Source organism: Cataglyphis hispanica, chromosome 13, assembly GCF_021464435.1.
Source record: "Cataglyphis hispanica isolate Lineage 1 chromosome 13, ULB_Chis1_1.0, whole genome shotgun sequence".
NCBI classification, from domain to species: domain Eukaryota; kingdom Metazoa; phylum Arthropoda; class Insecta; order Hymenoptera; family Formicidae; genus Cataglyphis; species Cataglyphis hispanica.
In genome coordinates, this window is record NC_065966.1 from 4,652,250 (window position 1) to 4,665,106 (window position 12,857).

General features: G+C 38.2%; 1 protein-coding gene and 1 long non-coding RNA gene across 2 annotated transcripts in view; both read right to left on the bottom strand.

Annotated features, from left to right (window-relative positions):
* LOC126854009 (uncharacterized) overlaps positions 1–11,983 on the bottom strand; it is a 58,797-nt gene extending 46,814 nt beyond the window's left edge. The window contains exon 1 of the mRNA XM_050600322.1: positions 10,004–11,983. Within this exon, the coding sequence (XP_050456279.1) occupies positions 10,004–11,983 (1,980 nt within the window). The remainder of the gene's footprint in view (positions 1–10,003) is intronic.
* Positions 3,628–5,087, bottom strand: LOC126854024 (uncharacterized). The gene is made up of 3 exons (XR_007688057.1): positions 4,949–5,087; positions 4,712–4,753; positions 3,628–3,637 (listed from the first exon to the last, which is right to left on the bottom strand). It is a non-coding gene; the product is annotated as an uncharacterized LOC126854024 (long non-coding RNA).
* Positions 11,984–12,857: the final 874 nt, after the last annotated feature.

Here is a 12,857-nt window from a genome sequence, read left to right on the forward strand (position 1 = left end):
TGTATGTATTCGCGAGGTTTTATTCCGAGACTTCCCAGTCTCTTCTAACTAAAAGTCCCGTTAAGATCGCGCTTTTTCCTACCTTTTTTCGCTCTTCTTCTTGAAACAGCCGAAAGCTATGTACGGGCGGCAACGAGCTTCATTAAATAAACCGGCAACTTTTGTCTATCTTTTGAATAGGATAGTAAACTGAGCAAACTTATAATCCGAACAATCAACAAGCGTATTCGCTGTCGCAGAAATTGCAAAAGCGTTTTTTATCCACGTCAAAAGAGAGAGAGAGAAAAAAATAAGAAAGCTTTCAAGAGAAAATGTTGAAAATCTGAATTTTCACGACAATAATAATGAATCGCGATGAAATGAAAGCGATAAGCCGCGCGAGAAGAGGCATTTCGAGAAAATTATATGAATGCGGCGAGCTATAATCTCGACGTTATAACGAAGTAGTTTGCAACTATAGTAAAACTCCAAAAGCGAGCCTTTGATATGGAACAAACTATCGCACATTGCATGGTTTAAGAAAGTATTCTACTAAAAAAAAATTGAAATTTTCTCTTTTCGACTGTGCTGATAACCGTTGAAGTGAAAATTTGGCAGCCTAAATGTATAAAAATATTAATAATCCAATAAACTAACAAATTATACAAAGTGTTTCAGGTCGGGTTAGAGAAACTTCAGCATCTTAGAAAAAATGTTTGGAACAAAAAAGTTCCTAAACATAGATCCGGAAACGCTTCGTTAAAAAGTTATAACTAATAACAGGGACATCATTTTGAACAATTCCGATTCTGAATGTTCATGTTAGAAATGTAAACAAAAGTGCCAATGTGAGCTACAAACGCTATAAATGTATGTAGTGTTTACATAAAGACGTTCGAAAGTTTGTTTTCACAGTTTCACAGTTTTCACTGTTTTTTTTTTTCGTTGTTTTAAGCTTATTTTCTTTTGAACGCCTTATCAGAATTACATAAATGAAAATGATGTAATTTAGTTTGTTATTTAATTACCTATCAGATTTATTTCATTACTTTTTTTCAAATAAATTAAAGATTATTTTTAAAAATTATCAAATAAATATGATTTTTTGACGTTTATTAGTTATAACTATTTTACGAAGCGTTTCCGGATCTATGTTTATAGGAACTTTTTTGTTCCAAATTCAATTTCCTATAAGATCCTGAAGTTTCTCTAATCTGACTTGAAACACCTTGTATATTTGAAATTTATAAAATAATAAATAATTATTATATAAATAATAATTAATTTTGTAAACATATCTATACAAATATATAATCTAAAGCATGTAATATATATTTTAAAAAATATTACATAAAAAAAAAATTAATTTCAATGCTACTCTAAGCTATATGATTTATACGATACGTGCAACGTTATTCAACTATGTACGTAACGTTTAATCTCTCCTATAAAAAAATATTATCGGTTTTCATTGTTTACTGTTTTATATTGTTCTAATCAATTATACATAGAAATTGTTATCAGTTGCTACCGTAACAAAGAAAAAAAGAGAGTCATTTCACTGCGATCGATAACTGAGAAAAAAAAAATCAATAATATATTAGGAATTCCATTAATACGCGCGAAATACCGTGACGCTCTCGTCAAATTATATAGTCAATTAAACCGAATAAAAATAGATCGTGCGAAAATAGCTGCGCAATATTGCGAAAAAATCTTTTCATACGAGGTCTTTGATGGGAAAAAAAAAAACGTCGCAAAAACATAAAGTGCGATCTTAGTGCGCTAAAATCGTCATGCAAACAGCTCCATCAAAGTTCCTGGCCAATTTCCACGTTTCAATGTATCCGACACAGACAACGTGCCATTCGTGTTATCGCAATATCCATAAACAATACGTCAATATTCACGTGTTAGAAAATTCGCGATTAGTCGATACAAAAATCTGTGAGCAAGAAAAAACTTGCTTGTTTTCGATGTTAAATTGAGAACGGGCAAATATGATAATGTATGTGTTGATCATAAATTGTTAATGTAGCTCAAATTAATTGTAAAATGCTATCGCGCACGTGATAAGCATTAATCTCTTTCGTTAAATCTCGTTATATTCTCTATTAATTCGATAATATTTATGTACAACAAAATTAGCGATATTCTAATTTAAAATTTCGCTATACGATTTATAACTATACGATTCATTTTAAGGCTCCTGCGTGGCCCTTTTGAGGCCAGGATTTAACGGCTAATGCGGGAAGACAAGAGACACTAAAATAGATTTAGAAATAAACTCGGCGAAAATCGATTCGCAACCATTATTTTCCCACTTGGGATTTGATTGCAGAATCCTCGTGTATTTTTACATTCCGCTGATGGAAGGAGGGAGGATTGTGCACGGAGATTTAGCCGTCATTCTCCTACTTCTCAAGATAGTCTAAGAATGCCCCGGTCCATATATCACGTTCTCGGATACGGCGGATTACTTTAAAAATGCACATACGTGTGCGTGTACAGAATTGGGCGGACACGCGCTTGACCTTTTCCACTCGCAATCATGCAATCGTATTTTAACTTAGTCGAAAAAGCCTCTCGCAGAATTATCTGGACCACGAATCTGATCTGCGTGTACTCATCAGGACGCATGTCCCGGAAATTTTCGGAAATACAACGCGTATTGTTTAATTAATAAAAATGTAGACAATATAACTATCTTCTTCGCGAGTAATATTTCTGCCGCTATTTCGGTTACGAGATAAAAATCACTTGTAAAATGTAGCTCAAGTTTTTTGCTGATGTTAAAAGCAAGGGGATTAAAATTATCGTAAGTGTTGATAAAAAAGATGCCTTTCTCGCAATTAAACCTGCCTCATAATTGAACTTTGTCACAATAAAATCTTTCACCCCGACGATCATACAGTCGCGAACCTGTCGCGCGCGAAACAATAAAAGTACTTAAATCAGCTCGTCGAAACTTCACGACGCGACGTAAAAATTGAACGTTTATATGCATTTAGAGTATGCTGCCGACAGAAACTTTGGTTACTTAATACGCGCATAAACTTATCTCGAATGGACTTTGTCTGTATCTCGGGGAAGTGCGGTATTTATTTATCTACGCGAAAGCTTTTCTAATAAAAATCGCATTTCGCGTCTCATAGAAATTCTCATATTTTTGCAAAATAATTTTGCACGATTACGAGCATGGTAAGCTTGTCCGTGAAATTTAATTTATTATAAAAGTCTAAAAACCTAAATAGAAAAAATAATTCAATTTAAGATATATGTATGTATGCTCCAGAAAAGGGAGAGAAAATTGATTGAAATATATATCGTTCTATCAAATGATATTAAAATACTAACTGAAATTGTCGAGGTTGGTAATCTTTTACGAATTGACAGTAGCCTACACATACCGGACGACAGGATTATAAGGGTATTTCTGGTCACCCCATCGATTCAATAAGTGATAAATATGACCACCGTACTCGGCGCGTAAGCCACATGTAATATCCTCTTTCCGCGATGCCAATACCATACCGCTTTTATATCATAATTTTTTCATCTTTTAAGATGGCAGCGCGGGTAGAATCAGGTCATAATAGGATTTCTGCTCGAGGGAAGGATACTACTACGAATCTCTACTATATACCGCCAATAGTCCCTACAAAACGAGAATGAGGATGAAAGAGGGTAGAAGAGAAACGGGGAGAGAGAAGCGAGAGCGTATGAGAGATGAGCTTTATTAATGCTATCGTGCGAGCACTTTTCCGAGTATAATATACGAAAGTACAATCGTCTGTAAACAATTTTATCATTTTTCCATGTGCATAGAATTGAACGCGATGTGATTAATGAACGAGCGCGTTAATGATATTAATTTTAACGCGGGATCTTTATTATTCGTACTAAAAAAAAAAAATAAATATATATAGCAAAATCAAGATAAAAATATGATCGGTAAGATATGACATACGATTTATACATATTTTACATATTACAAATTATATAGAGAAATTTTTCCTTTTTCTGTTCTTCTCTGTTTTTCGAAATAAATTCAGCATATAATAGTGTGTGATACAATTTTTTTCCCTCTTTCTTTTATCAAATTTTGATAATGAACTATTTTCTCAAAATTATTTTCTTTAAAGCGCGATGATAAATTCACGGCAATTTAAATCCTGAATAAATTGTCTCTCAATAATCACTTAAAATTAATTTTTCATAATATTGATTGTTAGTAAAACCTATACGTAACTTCTATTATTTCAATATTTTTCTATTATTCAAGTATATTAAATATGTATAATTGATATAATTTATTAACTTTGAAATAATTTATATAGAAAAAATCTTCTCTGTTCCGCGGTGAAATATTTATCGGACAGATTTTGTCAAATCAATTATTTTTTTTAAGTAATTTAATATTATCAATATAAGGATAGAAAGTTATTAAAAGAAATATGAATGAATAAGCTATCAAAAACTAAAATAAAATTTAAAACAAAATTTTAAATTTATTTTTAGGGAAATAAGAAAAGGGCATTAAAATTTTTATGTCACTAATTATTAGAAAATAATTTTATTTTTTCATTTATATTTTTATTATTCGTTATCTAATGTATAATCATACATCTCATACATATGCGTATGAATGTACATAAAATATAATTTTCACAAATCCATTACCTCCACATTAAAAAAAAAAAATAATCTAGTTTCTAGTACTCACCAGCACGATGCGCAGCAGCGGAGTTGTAGCAAAAAATGCATTATTAATCTGTAAAATACAAATATCCAAATTAAAGAAAAATGTTTGATTTATTTAACATTGTAGAGAATAATTATTGCGTTTAAATAAATGTTTAATTTAATAAAAAAACATATATACATATATAGACAAGTAAGTAATAAACCAGCATATAATTTTATATATAACAATTAATAAATTAAATAAATTATAAATTTTGCTTACCTTACGTTGCTCCGCCGTTGCCTGATGCCTCCCCGGGGCCTCCTCCTCCACTCTTGTTCGTTCTTCATGACATTCACGTGATTCGCACTCGCGAAAAGACGATTAATTACAATTGCGCGCATTAATCATCAGAATGACACTCTCAATAACTTTATTATATTATAAAAACAGCAGAAAAGAGCGAAGCTATGAATACGAAGCTACGAAAATCGTTCGGCCAAATTCACACATCATTTAAAAATTGATATTGCTAATATATAGCTGGCGTTTTGAAATAGTTTTACTATTTCGTATTATGATATATGCAAATAAATATACGAGTTGGAATTAGAGATAATTATTCACAGAATATAATCCGCCGTCGTTTTGCCAATAGATTTCAATGGAATAAATCCAAATTTCAACAAATATATATTGATATACAAATTTTAGCCAAATTTGTGCTACGTAATTAACGAAATGCGAAGTTAATCATTATATTTATTAATAAATGCGTCGCGACGTCCGCCCTCAAAGTCGACTTCGTTTCACATCTACTACGTTTTATCACTGATCGAATAAATCGGAAAAATCGACAAATTCATTCGGAAACCGCTCCACGAATCGAGTTAATGGCCAATTAAGACGCGATGGATCGTCCAAAAATATATAATTAAAATACAGTATTTCACGCGTAATTGATTTTCAACGCGCAAATCCCGCGAAATTTGCGCACTATTAACAAAACCGATATATCGCGTTACTATTCATTACTTAAATCATTCGGTGCGGCGATCCGTGTACTTCGCGTTTTCATACGTTGACGTTGGCAAACAAATTAGATTTAAATTGACGAAAAATTTCAAGAGCGCGATATATCCGAATCCAAGAACGTCATTAAAAAGATAATTACCATCAATAAACGCTGTAGAACAAAACAAAAATATAAAAGTTTCCAGTTTGTTATTTCAATTTCTATATGAAACGTATTAGCCGAGCGAAATAATCGTGCTTCGATAAATAGCTACCCTCTCAGTGCGCTTACGAGTCGTATCAATAATCTCGAGAGAGTCGATTAATATCACGCACACGCACTGATAATCTCTACTTGTTCCGGAATATAATCGCGTTTCGAAAGATAATGCAAAGAAGCGTAAAACGTCGTAGCTTGCCGATCTCTGCCGACCTACCGGCATTGTCACCGACTCGATTACGAATGATAATAGAACGCGACCGTGTATCCTACACCGGGTCAAAAAACACGCACCTACGTCACGCCGTCAAAACAACAATACCAAGGCCGCGCGCATTCCTCGGTATGCTTATACTTCGGCGCGCGCCAACATACCTCAATATGTTGATATTTTGCCACCATCGCCATTTTAATGAAATATGTAATAATATTAAGAGACACAGTAATATCTTGCGTTATATTAACGTTATAAGATAAGCATCGGCAGATCAGCAGAAATGTTGAATATATTCTACTCCTCGCATTTTTAAATTGAAATCGATGGATTTTTATTATAAATAATTATTGAGTTGTAATTTATTCACTCAAATAATTTTGAATTTATTTCATTTTTAAAAAAAGAACATAACAAATGGCTGTTTTTATTATCTTTGCTCGTCTATGAGACTAATTTACTGTCAAAAAAAGATGAGAGAAAAATTTATATGTTAACACATTTTGTATATATGTGCGCAATAATTTATTACAAAAAAAATATAAAAAATAAAGTAAAAAAAATTTCTCGATATTATGTAGATGTATAATATTATTTATATATTAATTATATAAAATATATAGAGAGTGTTTTGTAATCATATAATATATTAATAACATATTTAAAAATTAATGAGAGTCGGAAATATTAATATGAAAATTTCGAAGATAGAATAAAATTTCCTAAAAAGTATATTTAGATTTTTATTTAAAAAAAAAATAATTAAATAGTAATAATAAATGTGTCTAAATAGAAGTAAAAACTATTATTAATTAATATCAACTGATTACTATAGCTAGCATCTTACGATAAAAAATTACAAAAGACGTAATCAATTGACAATGAGCAGAAAAAACAATATCACTTATGCTGTAAAATAGTAGATAACAGATTATACATATTATTGGTTTGAATATTTGAGTTATATTCGATATTAATTCATAAATCAATTTTAATTACATTTATAATTCAGAAATTATTATGATTTAAATATTATCATATTATATAATTTTCGATTTTAATTTCTACAGAATATACATGTATAAAATTAAAACACTATTATGATTATGTAAAATTATAGAAGGTCTTGTATAGAACACGAATAACAAAAGATAATAAATTTAAGGCTAAAAGATAAAATTAAAAAAAAAATATGAAATATAACATTGTCCGAAAAAATGGACTACATATTTCGTGAGGAATAATCGTATCTATTTTCTGCCAATTTTACGGCACCCTGTATAGCAAAGTACAATGTAATTCCCGCGGTTGTAGCAGATGTTTTCTTTATTCACGTTAAAAATAAAACAATAAACAATCAACGAGATGGAATTCTCCTCGTTAGCCGTGCTGTGTTTTGTAGAAACGTCAGCAGGTAAATTTGGACAAATTTACTCGAAAGCGCCGCTCGCAGGAAATAAGATCATCTCGCTCTCGGAAAAGAGGAAACGGGACAAGGCAACAAGGAGCGCCGACGATAAATTAAATCTTGCTTTTAAGGGCATTACTTTACCGGTGGAAACGCTCATTAATGACGATTGTAAGGGGATTCATTCGCTATAGGATGCATTCCACACACGTCGCGTTGTAGTTTGCCAATAGCAATGCGGTAACCTCTCGAAACCGACGAGGAAATCAATCCGCGTCTCGATCTCACGTAACAAACGAACTAAATTAAACGAACGTGGATTGATTTACCAGAACCGGAAGCGCTTTTGATATATTTTCGTGGAAAAAAAAAATGATATTGGAATGTAAAAGGATAAATTTATGTAGCTAATAAATCGTACAAAATACCTAGCGAATAATCGATCTCGAAAAAAATAACGCAGACAATTTATTCTTGCGTAATTTTATCCATTAGTATCTTTTTTTCACGATTGACATCGCGCGCGGTACAAATTCGATGATACGGAAACAAGAGGAACAAGGCTTGCCGATGCATCGTCACCGGGGACATAATTTTCGCGTCGCGGAGACATAATATCGCTCATTGTGAATTGTCGCGTGCAAACTTTACCGTGCTCTCTTACCATCCATCGGCGACGACGAGGACGACGATAATGCGAAACAAAGCGAAGAAAGACAGACGTATTGTCGCGGTCCTAGCATTAGTTTTAACGATCGTTGAATGAGAGCCGGATCTCGATCACTAAGCGACAATTTATGCATCGGCGTTATCTGTCAAACGAGAGAAAGAAACATTTGCGTTCGTTAACTCATTCGACGATGACGACAAAATGCTCACTTTCCAAGACATATACACGATTTACCATTCTGTCCATCAATTAGTCGCGTCTGTCGTAAACACCAGGACGTCGATAGCCAACACGCGAATCGAATAATTCGTCTCGCTGCAATTGACCGCCCGCGGATTATTATATATCGCCGTTATCTACATACACAGAAGAACCTAAGGAGAGAAGCTATATCTTGAATCTTCCCTATCTTGTACCTCTCGGATTTGTCTATATGAAGACACGAGGGTGTCTCCTCCAAACATAGTCGACTACTAGTGGTTAGTTACGGTTATAGACATCCAAGAGTTAAAACTGCGCGACTTGGCGTATTTCGGAATTTATGCGTCTAAAGATATAGGAAGGAAAAGAGAAAGATCTATATATACGCGTTTAGAGATGTTCGCGCAGCGGAAGCTCCCGATACCCAAGGAGTCTGAGGAATCTTCCTTGGGTATTCGAACCCCGAGACTCGAAGAACGTATTTTCTATATAATATTATTGTAATCTGCATCTTACATATTATAATACGTAACACGCTTCGCATAATTTACACGCTCGCTAAACGGCGAATAATTCAGCTCCCTCTCTCTCTCTCTCTCTCTCTCATTTTCTCTCTCTCGTTCCCTCGAAGCCGACAAGAAATCCGGCTTGTGGAGAGATGCAGAGAGTAAATTCTCTATATCCTATACTAGCGGCAAGCATGAAACTCTCGGTAACGAGAATTCATGAGAATTTCCAACAACTTCGCCCGCGCCGAAGGCTGCGTTGCGATGCGCGAAACTCTTTCGCGTTCCAATCAACGAGCGATTTTACGCGCACCTTAATCGCTTAATTGTTCCACGAATAATTGCGTACGAGCCCTTTCTTCAGCTAAGCATAGAAACAATTTCGGAACATTATAAATTTCAGCGAAGCACTACTATAAATTGGCGCAATGTATTCAAGCAAAATTTTAGAGAGAGAGAAATGACATAGATTTGGAATATATTTACAGAAATTTCTACATAAAGATACTGTGTATTAATGCAGATTACAATGGGATGTTAGATTAGTTTCATGATTACAACGAAAACAATGATGAATTTTATATATTTATCAAATCGCCAAAAATCGCGAAAAAGATTAATATCTTAATTATTATTCCTATCCTTTCCTAATTGTATTTTTTTCCTGTTGATTTTCCAAATTAAAAAACAGGCATAGATTTTTATAATACCATAACACACATTGCAAATTATTTATACCTTTTTGTAATATATATTACAATATATAGTGCTTTTCGTTAAAAAAAATTAAATAAAAATAATGCCAAGATTTACTTAAATGTGTTACAAATAAATTTAATATAAATTCTCAGATCATTTACGAAATTAATATATTTTTCAATTATCAAGATATGTGAAGAATACTTTATTTAAATTTATCAAGAAATAAAAATATTGAATTTTATGCTATATATATCGTTTTATTTTCATTTAAAGCAGCGAGCAATATCTTTCAAATTGACAAAGCAACGAGTGCGAGTGAATCACGCTCGAATATATATATAATAATAGTAAACAATAAGAGCTTTCCTATATTACGAAAGATATAGAAATTGAACCTCTTACCTTGCAATGGGTGCAGTTGTGGATGACGGAGTACGGCTGGGCGCAATCGTAGCGCGCCAGTACCTCCTCGAACTCGCAATGCAGCCTCGCGGCCAGGGCATCGACGATCAACAACTTGTCCAGGACATCGACGCATTTCTGACCGCCATTTAGCACGTCCTCGAGCGGGCTGTCCTTGCCCGGCGCCAGGGCGTTGACCACCGTTTGCTCACAGCAATGCCGCAGACGCAGCCTGCTCATGAACCGATATCGATCCCTTCTCAAAAAATTTGGCGTACTACTCCGACCAGAATCGTCCCCACAGATCTTCCCCTTGTGCGACTCCTCGAGATATAAAAGGCACTGTTCCCGGGCAGTCCGTACGCCCTCCTCCTTCTTTTTCTCCTCGACCCCCATTCTCGTCGTCGTCGTCGTCCTCGCGCTGTTGATTCCCGCTCTGTCGATCATCTCGTTTTCATTCTCGCACGGCATCGGACAATACTTGGGCACTTCCGGTGGACCGCAGCTACCCTGAAGATCGGCCGGCGCTGGTCCCGCCAGATCGCAGGCCGACAGCCAAGGATTCAACTGGTTCACGTCCCAGGTGTACATTGTTCTGTCGGGAAACCATGACTGAGGCTCCACTTCTCGATCCGAATCCTCTCGCTTTTCTTTCCTCTGTTGCTGCTGCTGTTGGTGATGACGATGACGCTCGTTATCGGTATTATAATCGCTATTCTGAACGTATTGTTGCGGTTGCTGGTGTTGCATGATGACTGTCGACGACGAATACAATGCATCTGGCGGCGAGACGTTCCCTCGCTGCGCGGGATTCTTGATGTGCGCGAGGGTCGGATTCTGCGTGAAGGTCGAGGTAAAGTGACCCGAGGGACTGGTCGAGCACAGCAGGGGCCATGCCAGAAGATATAGCATAAATAGCAGCAGCCTGTAATAACTTCTGCGTGTATGCGGCTTCTCCCCTGTTCCTCCTCCTCTCCTTCTAGTAATTGGCTTTTGGAACCAGGCAGTGTTATCGCTACGTCTCTGTTCTTCTCCCTTTCTTCGTTCTTGCCTGTCAAACTCCTCGTCCACTGTCGGGTGCTCGCAATCGTAATTATCAATGCGTTCGCAACAACGATCCTTTCTCTCGGCCATCGATGAAGATGACAATGCCCACTGATGATCACTCTTAGACACACCACAATTAATTGCATCCACCTCGGCGCGGATGTAGTCCTCGCGAGACGCGTTTTCTTTCGCGTCTCTACGTTCATGTTCGTTACCCGGAACACTAACACGTGCGTCGTCGTTTCCATTTTCGGTATGCTTGTCATGGTCTTCTTTGGGTCCATCGTGAATCCTCTTTCGCTTGTAACGCGCTCGTCCCTCGTCGTCACCGTAGTCGTCGTCATCGTCGTCTCTGTCATCGCTATAGGCAGTGTAAGCAAGCACGTCGACGAAAGGAACAACCGAGGCAGCCACGTCGGACCTTTTCTCGGGGATCGCTCCTCTCTCCCGTCTCCTCCGTGCCCTTCCTCTTGCTCCTCGAGCGAAACGCGGGGCCCGTCGTTGCGGCGACGGACGATCGACACAGAGAATGCGCGTTCGCGCGGGCGGCGCGCCGGCAAGGACGACGCCGAGGTCGGCGTCGCCGTCGTAATCATTCTCGTCCTCGTGATCCTCGTGGCAATCGCGCGCGCGTGCGCGCACCACGCCGCGCGAAGCGGAATCACGAGGGACGCGAAAGGCAGTGGCAGTTCCGGCTTCTTCGTTATCGGGCCCGTCGTGGTGTCGGGCCTTAACGTGATCGCGAATCGATCCGGAAAACGATCTAGTCGACGCGGCGCGAACGAACCGTATGCACTCGACGAACGAGGCCGATGACGACGACGACGATGACCACAATTGCTGCTGCTGCTCCTTCTTTTCCTCTCTCCTCTTCTCTCTTCTCCGTTTTTTCGACGTGGGTGGTCCCGTGAGTCCAAACGGATCGAGCCGCATGGGCGCGAGAAGATGATCGGGGACGTTAATAACGTCCCCGACGTCCTGTCGTCGCGCTCCTCCCCGTCGACGCACCTCGGCGTGCAACGTGCTTCGCCTTTCTCCACCAATGACCGATCTTGTCGCTGCCGACTCCTGCTTGTCGATGTCGCGCACGCCAGCCGACGACGACGACGATGATGATGGTGGTGACGCGGGCTCGCGGTGGACTCGCGGCGTGGATGATCCGTATTGCGGCCGGGCTGCTGCAGGAGGCCCCGCATCGCTGCCACCAAGGCTGAGGCCCGCCTCTCGGCACGCTCTCCGTTCCCCGATTCTCGATTCCTCGTGCTTCCGGGACGCCGCTCGCGACGCGGCCTGCGACGCTGATGCTACCGTTACTTCCGCTGAAACACGATTCTCTCGTGCAGCGTGACCGATTCCGAGACGATTTCGTTTCCGAGTGATTCCGCGGAGATATCTTGGAAGAGATATCTTTACGCCACTCGATAATTCGCGCCAAATCCTTGTCGTTTTTCTTCTCCACCGCGCAGCGGCACGCGTCGACACCTTCCTGGACGGGTAATCGAGTCTCGACGTCTCTCCGATCGGAAAGACGCTTCGTTTTTTCTCTCGCCGTTTCTTTTGCCCTTTGCGTTTCTCGTCTCTGTGACAGTGAACGAATTCGCGCCACGGAAACTCGCGTCCTCGTGCCTTTGTCGGCGAGCGTCCGTTCACCGAGGTATTCCCGCTGTTCGATGATGTCAGCCCCGCTCGTGCGTATCCCGGACCAGTTGCCCAGGTACCTGCCTGAGCGGTCCGGGTTGGCGGGGCCCTTAGAAGTTCCCCTGGACCAACGTACCACGGCCGACCGAGACAGCGATAGTCGCGGCTG